The 18,579-nt window shown below is 43.6% G+C and overlaps 1 protein-coding gene across 3 annotated transcripts; it reads right to left on the reverse strand.

The window, feature by feature from the left end:
* Positions 1-97: 97 nt before the first annotated feature.
* Positions 98-18,135, reverse strand: DHX8 (DEAH-box helicase 8). 3 transcript variants are annotated; one of them, XR_011683020.1, is made up of 24 exons: positions 17,976-18,135; positions 17,547-17,632; positions 16,887-16,959; positions 16,446-16,531; positions 15,746-15,855; positions 15,291-15,602; positions 14,438-14,582; positions 12,745-12,948; positions 12,367-12,454; positions 11,978-12,075; positions 11,329-11,476; positions 10,845-11,026; positions 10,239-10,433; positions 9,854-10,039; positions 8,443-8,653; positions 7,962-8,143; positions 7,139-7,279; positions 6,590-6,745; positions 5,650-5,787; positions 5,029-5,157; positions 3,586-3,782; positions 2,615-2,794; positions 1,364-2,066; positions 98-1,017 (listed from the first exon to the last, which is right to left on the reverse strand). XR_011683020.1 is itself a non-coding variant. In XM_071451075.1 (23 exons), the coding sequence occupies exons 1-23, from the start codon at positions 18,085-18,087 to the stop codon at positions 1,847-1,849; spliced, it is 3,579 nt and encodes a 1,192-aa protein (XP_071307176.1). In that variant the 5' UTR covers positions 18,088-18,135; the 3' UTR covers positions 98-1,846. The 3 variants fall into 3 exon arrangements, 1 of the variants encoding a protein (XP_071307176.1); XR_011683019.1 differs by having other exon boundaries at positions 98-1,285; XM_071451075.1 differs by having other exon boundaries at positions 98-2,066.
* Positions 18,136-18,579: the final 444 nt, after the last annotated feature.

The following is an 18,579-nucleotide window of genomic DNA, read 5'->3' on the forward strand; positions in this document are numbered from 1 at the left end:
ATCCCTCCACCTGCAGCATTCCCCAGGATTTGACAATGATCCTGCACCCTCTGGGCCACCCCTCTGCCCTTCATGCTTTGACTCTCTGAGTCCAAAGTTACAAACTTTGTAATTGCCTTTAATTTTATGATGATATAACATGAGGGGAAAGCTCAGGACGTTGAACAACATCCCTGCTCACCTTTGTACAGAGAGGTATTTCCAACATAGTTACTTTTCAATGTGAAACATTCTTCCAGTTCGCTGTGTAAAACAACCAGTCAAGCTACTTCTCTTCATTTCAACAATAATTTTAGCAAATATCCCAGTTTTGGAAAAAAAAAATAAGGTTTCTACAGCTCTGGAGTCAAATAAATTTCATCTGTTAGCAACAAAAAAAAATATTTTACAGATAGTTTGGGCTGACACAGCACACACTGGGCAGTCAACTTCTTTTTGAAACAAGGAACTGTTACACAATTTTTACAGACATTTTAGCTGTAAGAGCTCATTCTACTACAAAAACCCAACAGCTGTGATGCCACCAAACATTGTAAGTGAAAATAAAGCCCATGGCACATTGTATAAAAGGCCCAAACATTTGTAACCACTTACATTCCCAGATGGAACTGTGCTGCAGAGGGGATTTCTGGCTGATAAACCCTGATGGGGATGAAGGGTAAGTCTTGCAGCCTGACCTGTGCCATTGTCCAAATACATTCTAGCTGGGTTTCAAGAATTTTTCCTGCCTTATCCCAAAGCCAGAGATACTAAATATCTCACCACTGATGGCTTAAATAAAATACAAGTAGTTACATTGCATGGGAAAATGCATAAACTCGGTAAAATAAAGAACAGGCTGCTCCCAAAAAGCAGTCACTGACCAAGAACCTTAAGCAGAAATAAATCCCTTTTAGCAGGGTAAAAACACAAACTATTCCACCTTCTATTTGTCTGGTCACTCAGAACCCAGTCAGGCTGGTGAACAACCAGTTTTAAATCACCATTTTTTGTGTTGCTCAGCTCAGTTCACCCAGACTCTGAGTCTTAGATTTTGTGTCTTAAAAGGGGACTCTCTAAAAGGGGAAGCTGAAAGTTTCAGCTCAGTACCCAGGCTCCTGAGTCTTAGATTTTGCCTCCTGAAAGGTGAACAACCTTAAAATCACCATTTAAACCTTTAAATCACCATTTTTTTGTGTTGTTCAGCTCAATACCCAAACTCCTGAATCTTAGATTTTGCCTCTTGAAAGGTGAACAACCAGTTTTAAATCACCATTTTTTTGTGTTGCTCAGCTCAGTACTCAGACTCTGAGTCTTAGATTTTGTCTCTCAAAAGGGGAATCTCTAAAAAGGGAAGCTGAAAATTTCAGCTCAATACCCAGACTCCTGAATCTTAGATTTTGCCTCTAGAAAGGTGAACAACCAGTTTTAAATCACCATTTTTTTGTGTTGTTCAGCTCAGTACCCAGACTCTGAGTCTTAGATTTTGTGTCTTAAAAGGGGAATCTCTAAAAGGGGAAGCTGAAAATTTCAGCTCAGTACCCAGGCTCCTGAGTCTTAGATTTTGCCTCCTGAAAGGTGAACAACCTTAAAATCACCATTTAAACCTTTAAATCACCATTTTTTTGTGCTGTTCAGCTCAGTACTCAGACTCTGAGTCTTAGATTTTGTCTCTCAAAAGGGGAATCACTGAAGTGCTCCAAGAGCCACTCGTGAGAGGCTGCAGCAGCCCCTGGGGCTGCCCCTGAGCTCCTGCTCTGCCACAGCTGAGCTGCATGGGGCTGTCAGTCTCCCAGGCCAGTGGCAGCAGTGCAGAAGAGCCCCAGGGCCACAGGATGAAAGCAGCAGGTCCAGGAGGGCCCTGAGCTCAGCGCCGGCGGAAGGCGCGCGAGATCCTCCAGGCATTGGGCTCCTCGTAGCGGTTGTAGAGAGGCTCCAGCCTCTGCTGCTTCTTCTGCTTGCTCAGCTTGGTTGGGTCAGAGACCTTGAAGAAAGCTGGGGCAAACTCCACCAGCCAGCGAGGATCGATGGTGGTCACCTCCCTCATGTACTCCTTGGTGGTCAGCACCAGCTCGTGATACACCACCCTGGCAACAGGGACACAACGCTGCACATCGGTTTTTGCAAACAAGAGGCAACAAGGAAAGGGCTGGAGGAGCTAAGCTTGCTCCTTTTAAGCTCCAGAAGAACCACCCAGAAGAGTTATCCCTCTGGTAAGGGACTGAGCAAGCCCAGTGCTTGAGAATTGCTTTTGTTGAAGTCTCCCTTCCAAACCATCTCTGTTCACTAGGAGGATCTGAAATTATTTATTTCCCCCTCCTACCTCACAGCTACTCTTCAGCACAGAACTCCTCCACCCCATTTAAAACAATGCTCTCTTCCCTCTTCAACACCCAGTGTTTTAAACCCCCTTCCACAATAAAGAAACATCCAATTACAACTTCAGGCCTGGCCTTGGCTCCAAAAGTCAGTCTCATCTCTGCACAGGCACTAAGCTCAGCAGCAGAAAGAGACAAAAGTAAACTGGAAACTTTGCTCTGCTCAGATCTCTACTCCCCAAACAGCACACACCACAACTTTCTCTGTTGTAAAGTCTGAGGAGAAACAGGAAATGCCATGCTCTTGCCTTCCTTACCATTCAGGCTGCCTGTTGAAGAGAGCACTGGATGGGTGGATGTAGACAACCTGCTGGTCAATGAGTGTCCTGTACCCTTCCTGGGGATCCTTCTTGGCTGCATTCCTGAAGAAGCCACTGCAAATGGCCTTCTGGACCCGAACTGTGGCCTTCCCACAGGACACCACATCCAGCTTATGCCTGCCAGACAAGAGGTAGAGAGAAAAAGATCAGAGCTCTCCAGATTTGAATGCAGCTACCAAGATGAGTCCAGCAAATTTTCTTTAGCTATTACAATGTAAGAACAGCAAGACACAGTGTAAGATGTGGGACTCCAGCTGGCTCTTCCAAATGCAGTTTATTACATCTAAGAAGTTACAGAAATTCAGAGTTGTGGACAACAGAGCCTGTGCCCACAGCTGTCAGCTCCAGCTGCAGGCAGCCCTGGAGACCCTTTGGTTTTGGTTACAATGCATTATAGACTTTTCTTTGCTGAGCATCTTCATACAGCAGAACCAATCTATACCTTAACTTTTATCTACAGCCTATCATAACTCCTGTAATGACCATATTCATGTCACTGATCTCCAATCACTAACAGTCAATACATTACAGTTTAAGCCAGAAGTTGTTTTTCAGTTTTCTTGCAGTGGAAAATTCTGAGACCTTTTTTCTACTTGCAGCTTTGCTGACTTATTTGCCTGTGCTCTCTTTCTGCTTGGTAAAAACATCTTCTTGTTTGAGGTGGGTTTATCCTTTGTTTTAAGTCATAAAAACCCCTCTAACCAACACACCCTTTGCCTCCTTGGTTATCCAGTAAGACTGGCTCAGCAATTCTTTTCTTCTATATCAAAACTTGCTTCCATCTCTATTCTTCCATCAAACTCTACATTCAAAAATCTTTCTGCTAAGCATCTGTGAGACTTTCCTGTCAAACTTTCATCCTTCCCAACACCACAGAGTCAGAACTTGTCCCTCCTTGATGTGCTCACCTGTCCATGATGCCCAACATCTGCTTGCGAATGTCCTGAGCCCGGCGTAAGGAACGGGCCTGGATGAAATTTTCATAGCACCAAGGATTTGAAAACTTATTGTTCTTCCAGGAATTGTACACAGCCAGCAGAGTGAGGTGGTCACCTTCTGTTTGATGGAACTTGGCTTTCTTTTGATCAGCAAGTGCTTGTTTATCCTAACATAAAATACACATCAGTCAGGTATCTCCATCCTAGAGAAAATCCCTGCACAACAAGGATGGCACAGGCTCCTTGTCATTCATATCAGGACATTTTAAACCTATCAAGGTAATGATACAGGATTCTTGTGGTTAATTAATTAATTGATTAATTAATGATACGGGATTCATGTGGGATTTTTGGGGTCCCCCGTGGCAGGAAGGAAAGATGAATTTGACTTCATGTTTTTAGAAGGCTAAGTTATTATTATATCATAGAATATGATATGATGTAGTATTATATCATATTCTATCATATCATATTCTATTCTAGAATGCTATACTAAAACTATACTGAAGAACAGAGAAAGGATAGAGACAGAAAGTTTAACAAGATACTAATCAAAAACTCAAGACTCTCCAGAGTCCTGACATAGCCAGACTGTGATTGGTCATTAAGTAAAAACAATTCACATGTTGGATAAACAATTTCTAAACTACATTTCCAAGAAGAAACAAATATTTTTTCTTTTTTTCTGAAGCTTCTCAGTTTCTCAGGAAAAAAAATCCTGGCAAAAGGATTTTTCAGAAAATGTAACAGTAACAGGTTAGGACAACACAGAATGATTTTTCAATTTCAGTCCCTATTTTTGAAAGAACACATCAAAGTAAATGGCTCATTTATACTGCAGGGAGCATATGCACACACTGCACTAGCTGCTTTTCTTACTGCTCTACAAATTACTTCAGTAATTCATCAGGAAATGGGCTGAAGCAATAGGTTTGAGCCTGGTGATCCACACACCTCTCCCATCTGCACATGAAACATTAATCAAATACTGCAGTCACATCAAACCTGAAGTTAACTACCCTGAAAAAGTAGTGGACCCAAGACAAACCTGATGCCACCACAGCAGAGCCTGTTTTACCTACTGACTTGAAAGAAAGCAGCACAGGATGGAGGTGCCATGAAGAAATACTTTCTGTGTGTCTGCAAATGCAAAGGCAATCTGAGCTGCAGAGCTGGGACTGGCTTGCTTTAGGGTACATGTGTTTGCTGGGAAATGCAAGAGCAATTTTAAGACTTTTCACTTCCCATCTGCAAAGAAACCACCACCAGCACAGCTACAGGGCCTCACATGAAAAGGAAATTCTGACCAAATTACGAGTTTCTTTTGGGAAATGTGCTCACTCCTAAGCCCTGAAGCTTTCACCCCAAACCCACCCAGACTGTAACCCTGCTGCCTCTGGCCCAGCTGCTCACCTTTGGCCTGTAGAACACATTCTGCACAGACAGCATGGACACAATTGTCAGCATCTCCTCACTGCATCCCAGGTGCACTGACATGATCAACATCTTACACAGCATAGGCTCCAGGGGGAACTCTGCCATCTGCAAGAAACATGTTCCAAGGCATTCAGTGAAAAATCTTCAGTCTTCTCTCAATGCAAAACAAAGCAACATATTTACTTTGCAAAGAGGTGGGCTTGATCCACAATAACTTCACTCAGCATGAAGCAAATTATTTGTCTGTATTCACTATCACAAGAATATCTCAATACTTACAGGAAGTTTTTAGACATGAATAAATGTAAATTTATGAATAAGAAGAAACACTAGCTGCTCTTTAAAAAGTAGAAGGTACTTTGAAAAAGCAGAAGGCAATTTTAAAAAGCATAAGGCACTTTGAAAAAGCATAAGGCACTTTTAAAAAGCAGAAGGCAATTTTAAAAAGCATAAGGCAATTTTAAAGGTACTTTTTTAAGGTCCCTTAAAAACCAGAAGGTACAGCAGGACTGTGGTAAATGAAAAGCTACCAAAAACTACAAGAGAGTGACAGCAAAAGCAAACCAACAATGCCAGGAGGGATTTTATTCTGCCTACCCTACGCCCGAGTCGAGTGAGCAGCCCCTCATCATCCAGAGCCCCCAGGGTGTAGAGCTGCTCCATGGCTGTAATCAGAGTTTCCATGGGGGGAGCATCCATGAAGTCAAAGGACAGCAAATCATTGATGCCCATAGCCTGGGAGGGATGGGAGAAAAGCCAGGTTAAAACACTCAGAAGGAAGGCAACAAAGTCCAGCCAGAGCCAGAACACCAAACACTGAGGCACTGCAGGGCCTGAGGCAAGGCAAGGCTCATGTGCTCATCCTGACTGCAGCTATGAATGCACAGCTGCCTTCCTGCACCTGACATAAGGAGCACTGGCCATGGCATTCCTGCACTACTCAGCTTTCTGCTCTGCTCTTCAGGTACTGCTCCACACATCCCTCAAGTAACACGACTCAGCTGAGGAGAAACAGAAGCTGAATGCTGCTTTTGGGACTTGTGTCTGGTAAAGCAGAGGAGTCTGACAGCTCCACAGGACTCCAAGTGTGCTCCCAGAAAGGGGAATGGCAGCAGCTTTCCCAGCTGTGACTGGGTTAATGCAGCTCACAGACTTCCAGAGGGATGGCACACACTTAGACATGCCCAGGTTTGCAGCTCTAAACCCACTCTAAAACAATTTATCTCATCTGTTAACAGTATCAATGTCCCCTACAGAGGAAATGCTACTGCTGGAGATTTCTTTTTCTCCTACCTCTTGCAACTGTTCTGTGCAGCTGAAACTCATCATTTAGCTGGCTATCCAACAGAATAACCCTCAATAAAACACACAGGAGCAAGCCCAGTGCTTGAGAATTGCTTTTGTTGAAATCTCCCTTCCAAACTCCCTCTGTTCATTAAATCTGAAATTACACTATTGCTTCCTGAGACTCAAAGGCAGAGACTCATTCATTGACACACTTACAGGCTGGCTTGCTGCAAGCTGGTGAAATACCCACCTTCAGGGAGAGCACTGTACTGGCCAAATTTGTTCTCTGGATTTCAGGCACGTTGGTGGTCAGCATCTCATCCCTGTATGCACGTTCTGTGTACAGCCTGTAGCACTTTCCTGGGCCTGTCCTGCCAGCCCTGCCTGCACGCTGCTTGGCTTGAGCCTGAAGAGAACAAGAGAACAGGTACAAAAAACCAGGTGGAAACGAGTAAAATAAAATGGTTATTCACAATTTTACTTGTATGGATAGAAAGGCTTTCAATACAACATGAAGTATGTGTTCTGTAGGCACAGAGTCAAGGAGCTGTCAGAAATGTGGGTTTATCATTGCCTCATTTTGCTCACTTGTGCTTGAAAACAAGTGAAATAAAATGGTTATTCACAATTTTACTTGACTTTCAATAGAATACAGGTCAGTATGGATTCTGTAGGCACAGAGTCAAGGAGCTGTCAGAAATGTGGGTTTATCATTGCCTCATTTTGCTCCCCTGTGCTTGGATGCCACACTGGCAAGACACACAACACCCACAGGGAAAGCCAAACACAGAATTTCTACCTGGGAAATTGGTGTCACCACCAGCTGGTCAATCCCAGTCTTGGAGTTATAAACCTTCTGCTTCACAAAGCCAGGATCAACCACATAATATATTCCATCAATAGTCAAAGATGTCTCTGCAATGTTGGTGGCAATGACAACCTGCAAATCACAGTTTGAGTCAGCACCAGCTCTGGGTCAGGCTGCCAAGCCCACCCCAGCACCCAACTGCACCCACTGGTGTGACAGTGGTTACAAATGCAACCACTGTCACTCAATGTTGAAAGGAGAAATGTGTTCACAGGGAACAGAAGGAGATGTTATCCACAAAGATGGACAGGTTTTAAGTATCTACCTTTGTTTAAAGTTTGGGCAAAAAGGGAAAAGAGCATGATAAAATCCACAATTCAAAGCAAGTGAAGGCTTGTAAGCAGACTGCACTGACTTGAGGGAGACTTTTTAGCTATCACTCAGACACAGTCTGTATTCAGAGAAAAATCTTCCTGAGAATGTATCTCTAGATAGTCACCAGCTGCTTGGTAGGAAATTCACCTCCATCCAACAGGAACTGCATTTAGATTTGAGATTTTTAGATTAACTGAAGTTAGTATCCTTTAAACACAGCATTAAATAACACAGCAAGAACATTCCACACAGAGGTTTGCTACACCAGATGTTTTTACATGTGTTCAAAGGCTTAGATAGCTTGAGATTTATACAATCAAAAATATGCTCTAAGCTGTAAATTATCTTTTCCCCAAAAAGTTTGTCCTTTAAGCACTGTAACACACCCCACCATTAAAATGTACCAGCAGAAGATGACAGGGCACAAAGCTGGAATTACCTTTCTGCTCCCTGGTGGGGCTGGGTCAAAGATCCTGGTCTGCATTTCACTGGGCAAAGCTGAATACACTGGTAGGATAATCAACTCTGGAACATCAGGGCCCAGAGATTTCATCCTCTCATAGAGGATTTCACAGGCAGTGTCAATCTCTTCCTGGCCAGTTAGAAAGACCAAAATGTCACCTGCACAGGAAGTAAATGAAAACATCCACAGAATCAATTCTGTTCATTACAACTCCTGCATTACCATATTTTCATTCCTCATGTTTTCCATTGATGAGGATCCTCAACTTTTGCTAGCAACTCTTAGCCAAAGGCAACAAACTTCAGTCTTTCACCCAAATTTTTCAGCATTTTAGTTACTGTATTTACAAACAAGAGAGAGCATTTTGCTCACATTACTAACATGATCCATGAATTACACAAAAACCTTGCTCAGAGATCTTTAAATCACCAAGAACTCAAGACCATTTTCCACTCACCTGGTGGCTCTGTTAAATGGATCTGCATTACTGTAATCAGGCTGGCATCCAAATAATCTGTCTCTGGCTCTTTTGTGTAGAGAATTTCTACTGGGTATGTTCTGCCAGGAATTGTGAAGATTGGTGCTTCATAGAAATACTGAGAGAATTTCACAGCATCCAGAGTTGCTGATGTCACTATCAGCTTCATGTCCTGCCGTTTCTGCACTGTCTGCAGGAGCACAAAGTTCTCAAGTCATTTATTGCCTTTGGAACTAGCAAAATATGGCACTTGACTGAAATCAGATAAATCCAACCAGTAATAAAAGGTGTTTTAATATCTGAGTAGAGGGGCAGCTCAACCCAGTACCAGAACTTCAGAAAATTGACCCCTGAAGTGCCATTTGAAGCCTCCCTCAGCACCATCATCACAAGAAAGCTTTTGGCAGAGCAGGATGAGCAAATCAAGAACACTCCCCTGTTCATCCAGCATTATGAACAGCCAGGATGGCCAATTCTCACTGGTCCTGCTGCATTTTGCTTGCTCTGCCTTCACACAGAGGCTCATTTCACCAAGATTCAGACCATAAACCCTTAAGAGCATTTGCTCTTGGAGCACATGGATGAACCTAACTTGTGTGACCTCACCTTTGCCTGTGCTCTCCTGTCTCTGTCATGTTTTCTGGAAAAATCCCCTTCCCCACGATTTTCTCCTGGGAAGCTGAGAAGTCTCAGCTTCTCCTGTGTTTTGCTGGTTTGGAATATGGTTGGAGATTGTTTATCCAACATGGGAATTGTTGTAACTTAATGGCCAACCAGGCTCAGGCTGTGTCGAGGCTCTGAGGAGTCAGGAGTTTTCATGATCATTTTTTGTAGCCTTCTGTCTGCATCCTTTCTCTATTCTTTAGTAGAGTTTAATATAGCATTGATATGATATGATATATGATAATAAATTAGCATTCTAAGAACATCTGGAGTCAGATTCTCAATTCCTCCTTCATCCTCCTTCCAAGAGCATTTGCTCTTGGAGCACATGGATGAACCTAACTTGTGTGACTTCCCCTTTGCCTGTGCTCTCCTGTCTCTGTCATGTTTTCTGGAAAAATCCCCTTCCCCACAATTTTCTCCTGGGAAGCTGAGAAGGAATATGGTTGGAGATTGTTTATCCAACATGGGAATTGTAACTTAATGGCCAACCAGGCTCAGGCTATGTCAATGAGGAGTCAGGAGTTTTCATTATCATTTTTTGTAGCCTTCTGTCTGCATCCTTTCTCTATTCTTTAGTAGAGTTTAATATAGCATTGATATGATATGATATATGATAATAAATTAGCATTCTAAGAACATGGGAGTCAGATTCTCAATTCCTCCTTCATGCTGGGGACCCTGAAAACACCACATTGAAAGGAATAAAAATCCAGTGCTCCAGTACCTTCTTCAGGAGCCCAAAGAGCACATCAGTATGGATGGTCCTCTCGTGGGCCTCATCCAGCATGATGATGGCATACTGGGTGAGATCTGGGTCTATCAGGCACTCCCTCAGTAACATCCCATCTGTCATGTATTTGATGACAGTCTCAGGGCTGGTGCAGTCTTCAAATCTAATGGTGTAGCCAACCTGGAGGGAAGAGTTGCACAGAACCAGAAGTTACACAATTAATTATCAGCCTCATTAATCCCCAGGTTGATTATTCCACAAACTCACTTTGCAGCCTACAAGGGAACAGACAAATGGACACACAACACAACTAGCTCCAACACTGATTTCTCCTACTTTTCATGATTATTTTGGCATGTTCTTCAACATGGAAATTCACCTCTTGTCCCAAGCAGCAACCAAACTCCTCTGACACCCTCTTTGCAACAGACATGGCAGCCACTCTGCGAGGCTGAGTGCATCCAATCTTCCCTCTTGAGGTATATCCTGCCTCAGCCAGGTACTGGGTAATCTGGGTTGTTTTCCCAGATCCTGTCTCTCCAATAACAATCAGAATCTGGTTGTCATGCACAGCCTAGAAAAGATCAAAAAAAACCACACACTTGTTAAAATTTTTTAAGAATTAAAACAAACCAAACTAAATCAGCATGGGCTATCTGGGACTAGATTGAGCAGCTCTTGCTTTTGCTTCAATTGACTCAGAATAAAAATCATGTCAGTATTCCTATTGAGCAAGTCAGCAACCTGTTTAAGTGCTCTGCTGACTTACTCACATGACCTTAGTATCAATTTTGACTTACATTAATAAATGTCTGGAACCTCATTAAATATAGAGATGCATATAATACTTTAAAATACATACTGTGAGTTAAAGTTCTGCACTTAAAGTCATCAGCTGGCTATTCACCTATCAAAAAGCTAAACCAAGAGTATTTATTTTAAATTACTGCTTGCTCCAACCAGAATGCCTTTTCATGAGTCTTACTTGTATCAGCTGCTCCTTCAGTCTGAAGATTGGGAGGCTCTCTCTCTGTTCAATGATGGAAAGCTGGGTCTTCTTACCATAAGAAGCTTTGTTGCCACCAAATGCATGTTTCTTCCACTCTGGGATATCATTTGGCATCATCCCAATACCTCTCATGTTGGCAGCTATTTGTCTTCCATCCACTAGAAAAGAAACAAATTTCATCCTTTACACATCCAGATTCACACAGCACAGACCTGATCCTGCTCCAACAGCTCCATCACCCAGGCCTTCTATTCTGTGTGTTTAAATGTTTTTTAGGTTTCCAAGTGGATACCCCCACTATTACAGGAGATACCTGTACACCTCCCTGACATTCCTATTTCCATTTCAGTGGAAAAGCATTTCACTTTTGAAGTGTGGCAGACAAACACAGCACCAAGACATCTGTCCTGGGTCACTGGAGTAGCACAAAAAGGCACAGTTCACCTGTGCTCAGACCTACCATCAGGGAGAGGGTCCACCCAGTGTGTGTTGAGGCCCATGGGGATGGAATCCATCTCTGCTTCTCTCTGGGCTTGTTTCAGTTCTCTCCTCTCTTTAGCTAAAGCACTTTGCATCATGGCAGCCTGGGACAGGGAACCATCTGGGTTCTGGAGAGCAAGAAGAAAAGATTTCAAGCACCACCATTCCTTCACCTTCAATGTATCTTTTCTTCAGAAACATCTTCTAAAAATGCTTTAAAAATGTTAAGTTTTGTGTATTAGATTTCCAGGGTATTTCCATCAGGCTAGCCTCATAAACCTTTATAGTCATAACTGATATGGAGCATCCTTACACTGCCCAGTCAGAAGGATGAGAGGCACAACCAATGGAAAGTATTTCTTTACTACCTTCTACTTTCAGAAGGTAAGAAAAAGCAGATCAGAGAAATTTTGTTTTAACATATCTATGTAAAATGGCATTTCAGTTCCATTCTTCCACTTCACAGTCACCAGTGAAGTTAGAACCCAGGTTTATTTGGAAGGAGTTCAGTGGTTATGTTTTTCAGGGCTCTCAGTAATGAGCAGGTGGGAAATTCCCTGGTTATAAAATTCCCAAATATTCCTATCATTTAATCAAGTACATTGATTTTAGCCCTGGAAATCTCTTACCTTTACTATTTTAATGGGACTCATATCCATACTCTGTTTAGTGTGCCCTCGAAGAAATGGTGGCTCTTCTTCAACCAGCTCAATCTCAAGATCCTCATCTAAAATTCACAAGTGACAGCTGTTACAGAAAAATTAAACATCTTTTGGGGACATGAAAGTGCCTCTTCAAATAATGCTTCCCATGCATTCCTAAATATGAGGTACTTAGAAGTTTTAAAACATTGCAAATAAAAATGCACAGACAGGGCACATCCAAATGTGAAGAGGAACCCTATTGACAGCAAATTGTGAGATGCTTTATAGTTCCTTCTATCATCAATATATTTTGAATCAAAATACATCCAGAAAGACAAGGAATTTACAACAATAAGACTGCTGGGGAATATTACCTTCTTCATCATCCACTTTAGGAAGAATCCCAGTCTCCTCATCAAAGTCAGGAAACTCTTCCTTGGAAAGCACATTAGCTGCAATCATCTGGGAACAGAATGAATACAGTGTGAGTCTGTCCCCATGAATGAACATAACTCATGCCTGAGTCAGTTCTAAAACAGGAACAAAGGGATGGTCCTGCATCCTGTATCCTCACCCAGCCTCTGACCAAGGAGTCCTCCTGTTACTCAAACACCAACTAAACAATCCCAGACCAGAAACCAGCAACTCCAAGTTAACGAGCAAGTTACCCAATCCAGGAGCTGTATTCTAGTTCACTAAACCCCCTGGCAACTTCACCAGCTTTACCCCATTGCCCTGAGTGCAGCACAGACCTGTTTTATCTCCCACTTCTCCGGGTCCGAGATGCGGGTGAGGCGTTTGCGCTCCAGGCTGTCGTCCTCCACCTCGGGGGCGTTCACCAGGGACAGGTGACTGGGCCTGTCTGGGTTCCTCATGGAGCTCTCCTCGTTGCTTTCTCCAACCAGGTTCCTCCTACGGTTTGGGTTCAGGTCTTCTCCAGTGTCTTGATCAACGTCCTGCATCAGATGGATTGGGCAATCAATCAGATCTACACTAACAATCAGCTCTACACTGTCAATCAGCTCTACACTGTCAATCAGCTCTACACTGTCAATCAGCTCTACACTGTCAGTCAGCTCTACGCTGTCAGTCAGCTCTACGCTATCAGTCAGCTCTACACTGTCAGTCAGCTCTACACTGTCAGTCAGCTCTACACTGTCAATCAGATCTACACTGTCAGTCAGCTCTACACTGTCAGTCAGCTCTACACTGTCAGTCAGCTCTACACTGTCAATCAGATCTACACTGTCAGTCAGATCCACACTGTCAGTCAGCTCCACACTATCAGTCAGCTCTACACTATCAGTCAGCTCTACACTATCAGTCAGCTCTACACTGTCAGTCAGCTCTACACTGTCAATCAGATCTACACTGTCAATCAGCTCTACACTGTCAGTCAGCTCTACACTGTCAATCAGCTCTACATTGTCAATCAGCTCTACACTGTCAGTCAGCTCTACACTGTCAATCAGCTCTACATTGTCAATCAGCTCTACACTGTCAATCACCTCTACACTACCAATCAGCTCTACACTGTCAATCAGCTCTACACTGTCAATCAGCTCTACACTGTCAGTCAGCTCTACACTGTCAGTCAGCTCTACACTATCAGCTCTACACTATCAGTCAGCTCTACACTGTCAATCAGCTCTACACTGTCAGTCAGATCTACACTGTCAATCAGCTCTACACTGTCAGTCAGCTCTACACTGTCAGTCAGATCTACACTATCAGTCAGCTCTACACTGTCAATCAGCTCTACACTGTCAATCAGCTCTACACTGTCAGTCAGATCTACACTGTCAATCAGCTCTACACTGTCAATCAGCTCTACACTATCAATCAGATCTACATTGTCAGTCAGCTCTACACTGTCAGTCAGATCTACACTGTCAGTCAGCTCTACACTGTCAGTCAGCTCTACACTATCAATCAGCTCTACACTATCAATCAGCTCTACACTATCAGTCAGATCTACACTATCAATCAGCTCTAAACTATCAATCAGCTCTACACTGTCAGTCAGCTCTACACTTCTTCTCATCTCTTAACTCTGCCATTAACAGCCCATTCACAAAAAATGCTGGTTTGTAGGCTTTTTGGTTTTTTTCAGCTGGTACTGCCAAGTAAGAACGTCCTCAGGCATGGAACACTCAATAGTAGTGATTAAGTTTAAAATTAAAAGCTTCTCTCCTACTGGAAGAGGAAGACAAACAGCAAGAGCTTGAGGTTTGCCTTGCCTCTTTGATATCATGTCAAGCCAAGGAATTGTTAGGAACACTACATCAGAACTAGAGAAAATGTGTAAAAAGTAATAGGCCACTTAAATACAGAATGGTAACTTTGCTTTTAACTCTCAACTGAACAGTTATTATTAGTTTCCACCAAAAAGAGTGAAAAATAGCTAGAAGAGGCAACATTTTAAGAATTTTAGCACCTCTGTACCTTCATGCTCAGGCTGGTTTTGGATCCAGTAAAAGATAACACTTTGACTTTCACTCTTTGCCCTTTGCTCACAACATCAGCAACATTGGCAACCCGTCCTTCTCTTCGCAGCTCTGAGATGTGGACCAAGCCTTCCCAACGTTTCCTGGGAGTCAATGAGAGGGGCATGAGAGGGGCACATTGTTACTCTGACTGCAACATATTTAAATATAGATTCTGAGTGATCTGAAGGGCTGGCAACAGACTGTGTATGTCCACAGTCTGGTTTTTGTAATGAGAATTTTGTAATTCTCTGCTGTCAAATTTATCTTTCTGAAACATCCCTTCAAAGCCCAGGATTCCTGCTGGTAGCTTCATCACATCTTTAGGGTACCAGCAGAAAAGAACTGAGCTGAAACAGTACCAGATCAATGTCACTGCCATATTTTCTGAAAAATCCCTTTGCCAGGATTTCTTCTCCTGGGAAGCTGAGAAGCCTCAGAGAAAAATGAAAACAGTGATTATCTGATTGCTTCTCCTGTGTGTTGCTGCTTTAGAATGTGTTTTGGACATTGTTTACCAACTGGTCACTGTTTTATTGGTTTCATGTGAATTATTTTGACTTAATAACCAATCACAGCCCATTGTCCAGGCTCTGGAAGCAGTCACAAGTTTTTCATTAGTATCTTGTTAAGCCTTCTGTCTGTATCCTCTCTCTGTTCTTTAGTATAGTTTATTACAGCATTCTTTAATATAATATAGATCATAAAATAATAAATTAGCCTTCTAAGAACACGGAGTCAGATTCTCAATTCCTCCTCCACCTGGGGAACCCAGAAAATACCACAGATCCATAGGAAACATCAAAGGGTACCTCAGTCCTTCCAGCTGCACAAAGCACCCAAACTGCATGATGCTGGTGACTTTGCCATTGTAGATGTCCCCAATGGAAGGTTCCTCAGCTGGGGGTCGGTCTATGTGCTTGTCCCTCCACCTCTCATGGCTCTTCTCAAGGTATTTCTCTCGATCCCTGCGCTCCTTGCTGGGACTCCAACTCCTGCTCCTTGATCTGTATCTGGATTTTCCCCTGTTCCTGTCCCGAGTCCTGGAACGGGACCTGGAGCGAGATCGGTGCCTCCGCTTCCTGTCCCTGCTGCGGCTTCGGCTCCTCTTCCTTTTCTTCACCCTAACAAACCAAAATTCCATCTCTGCAGTGCATTCCCACCTCAGGCAATGAGAGCAGCCAAAATTCCATCTCTGCAGTGCATTCCCACCTCAGGCAATGAGAGCAGCCAAGACATCCTCCCCCCAGACACACCAGGCACCTACCGATGGTCGCTGCCCCTCTGCTTGCCCTGCTTGTCTGCACTGGGCATCAGAGCTTCCAGCTCCTTCAGGGCATCAGCTGCCACCTTCACATCATCTTCATCCAGCATGGTCTGCAAGGACAGAAAACTGATGCCTCTTTCTGCAAAAGGGCTGATAAAAAGCTTGTCACAAAGAATTAATCTACAGAGTTGTCATCGTATGTGTGTCTATTTAGAAAGAATACAAGATTTTAAAAATCAGGCTCAATATGAGATAAAGAAGAAAAGGACTCTCCCTATTTGGCCACAATATTGAGACGATTCTGCTTTTTTACAGTAGGAAATTCCATCTCAGTGCCCCAAATTGTAACAGAAATACAAAATTAGAGTCCCTCAGAGTATCTGAACATGCAACACTTTTCATTAGTTTGTAACACATCATTACTTTGAACATTATGTAAGGAAGGCCAGGCTACAAATTTCATGTCCCAAGAGTCTCATCTTCCACATATTCTGCAGAACAGTATCAACATGGCAACTGCTAACAGCTATTCTTTGCAACAAAGTGCAGTAACACCAGTCTTCTACCTCTTCCACATTTCATTTCTCAAAGTTCACATTTATCCATGCATCAGACAGAGAAAAAAGGTTGAAACTAACAGGGAAAAAGAAAATAAAAGTTTTCCCACAGTAACAAAGGAAATCTGAAATGACCACCTTACCCTGATGTTGGGATTGTCTGGCCTGCAAAGGGCTGGATACAATTCCCTCAACTTTTCTTTCTCTGATTTGGGTTTGACAACTGCCTCTGATTTTGAGATTAAAAAAAGAAAGAAAGAAAGAAAAAAAAAGCAAAATGAAACACAAAACTTAGAACCACTACAACAATTCACTCTCGATTTTTCTATAATTAAATATAAAATTTAACTTCCATCTGAATGCAAAGGCTGCTACAGCTTTAACAGAGATTCAATTCAAGGAACAACGTGTTGCCTCCCTTCAAAGAAAACTCTGATTATTAGTGAGTATTTGAAAGACAGAACACCCTGAGCAGCACACACAGAATAACAGCAGCAGGATGCAGGGTGCAATAGGATTTGCTGTAGAAAACTAAAAGAGAAAACAGAAGAGCTCAGCCAAGACTGAGCCCTGGCCCCAGGTACCTTTGCTCGTGGATGGTTTTGGTGGAGGCCGCATTGTCTGGATGAGACGGAGCAAGTTACTGATGAGGGAATCCTGGAAAATAAAAAAATCAATAAAATACTTCAGGAAATGCCAGAAACACTTTCGTTGTTAGAAGGCACAAGTGAGGGTTTATTAGCAGGAGAAAAAAATGCTCAATTCTGAAGGTGCAGGTTGATTTTTAGCAACTGTCACTGGGCTTTGTGTATGCCCTAAAAAGAACCCAAAAATAATTACGATAATTTCATCTAAGTGACTTTTCTGTTCATCATTTTAATCACCTCTTTAATCCAATTATTGCTGAGGAATCGATAAACACAGCATAAAAGCATCAAAAGAAGACTTATGACAACATCTGCATTCATGAAAAGTGATTTCTTCCATATTTTATATGCTCAACACAACAATAAGCAGTTTGAGTCCTCAGGAAGATGCTTTTTCAAAGACTACAAAAGTTTTAAAAAATATGAGGGATAGGAAGGCAGGGGAGACAGGAATGTCAAAAGCTAATTAGTATGTAGTTTCCCAATTGAAAAAACCCAATAATAACTCCTCACAACTTTTCTATTTTTAAAATAGAAAGCTCTATAAAATATAGGACAATAAGAATAGTACATAAACAACGTTCAGGTGTCACTTACAGTGAACTCAGCACCATTCTTCAGAAGAATTGCTTTAAACGTGTCAAACGTGGTATTCTTCTCGGCAAGACTTATCACAAACTCGGCTGTGAGGGAAAAGCATAAAGTAAATTGAAATAATGAAGTAAAAAGCGGGGCGAGGAGTGCATGAGGGGACAGAAGCAGCTGAGCCGGGCCCCTGCGGGGGGAAAAGCCCGGGGAGCTTCCCCTCGGTTCCCCCCGGGCCGAAGCGTTGCCTCAGGCTCACAAATTGTACTTTTTAAAGAAAAGTAACGGGTTTTCATGTCTATATTCGAAAAGCACCTTCACAAAACGCATCCGGCCCCACGGAAAGGGCTACTCCGGCCCTCGGAGCTGGCCTCTGTCCGGGAACGCGCTGCTCACCGGAGCGCCCCGGAGGTGCCCGAAGGCCGCGCCCGCCCCGCTTACCCAGGTCCTTGTCGTTGATGCCCAGGTGGTTGTCGAGCTCGGTGCACACCTTGGACACCAGCGAGAGGTACTCGAGCTTGGCGAGTTCCTCCGCCGCCGCCAGCTCCGCCATGGCCGCCACGGCCGCGTCCGGGGCGCGCCGGAAACGGCGCCGTGATGGGAGAGGGGCGGGGCCGGGGCACGGCGGGGCGGGGCCCGAGCGCAGCGGGGCGGGGCCACAGAGGGGCGGGGCCCGAGCGCAGCGGGGCGGAGTCACAGAGGGGCGGGGCCCGAGCGCAGTGGGGCGGGGTCACAGAGGGGCGGGGCCCGGGGACGAGACCGGGACGAGACCGGGACGGGGAGCGCTGGGCACCGAGCCTTTACCAAGGCTATCATCACGACAATGCGAAGAAAGAGGAAAAAAGTGTAAGCAAAAAGATCTGGGCTTCGGTTGGCTTACAGGGGCGTGGCTCCTCTCACTTCTTGAAAGGTTTGTTTCTTCTTTATGACAAATGGGCAGTGTGTGTGTGTAGGAAAGAGATTTTTGTGCTGTTCCTGTGAGCCAGCGAAGGCTTCCTGAAGATAAGGAAAGCCCCGTATCTCTCTCAGGGCTGTCACCACGACA

Source organism: Agelaius tricolor, unplaced genomic scaffold (assembly GCF_023055355.1).
Source record: "Agelaius tricolor isolate 1412-34295 unplaced genomic scaffold, bAgeTri1.0.p SCAF_31, whole genome shotgun sequence".
NCBI lineage: Eukaryota > Metazoa > Chordata > Aves > Passeriformes > Icteridae > Agelaius > Agelaius tricolor.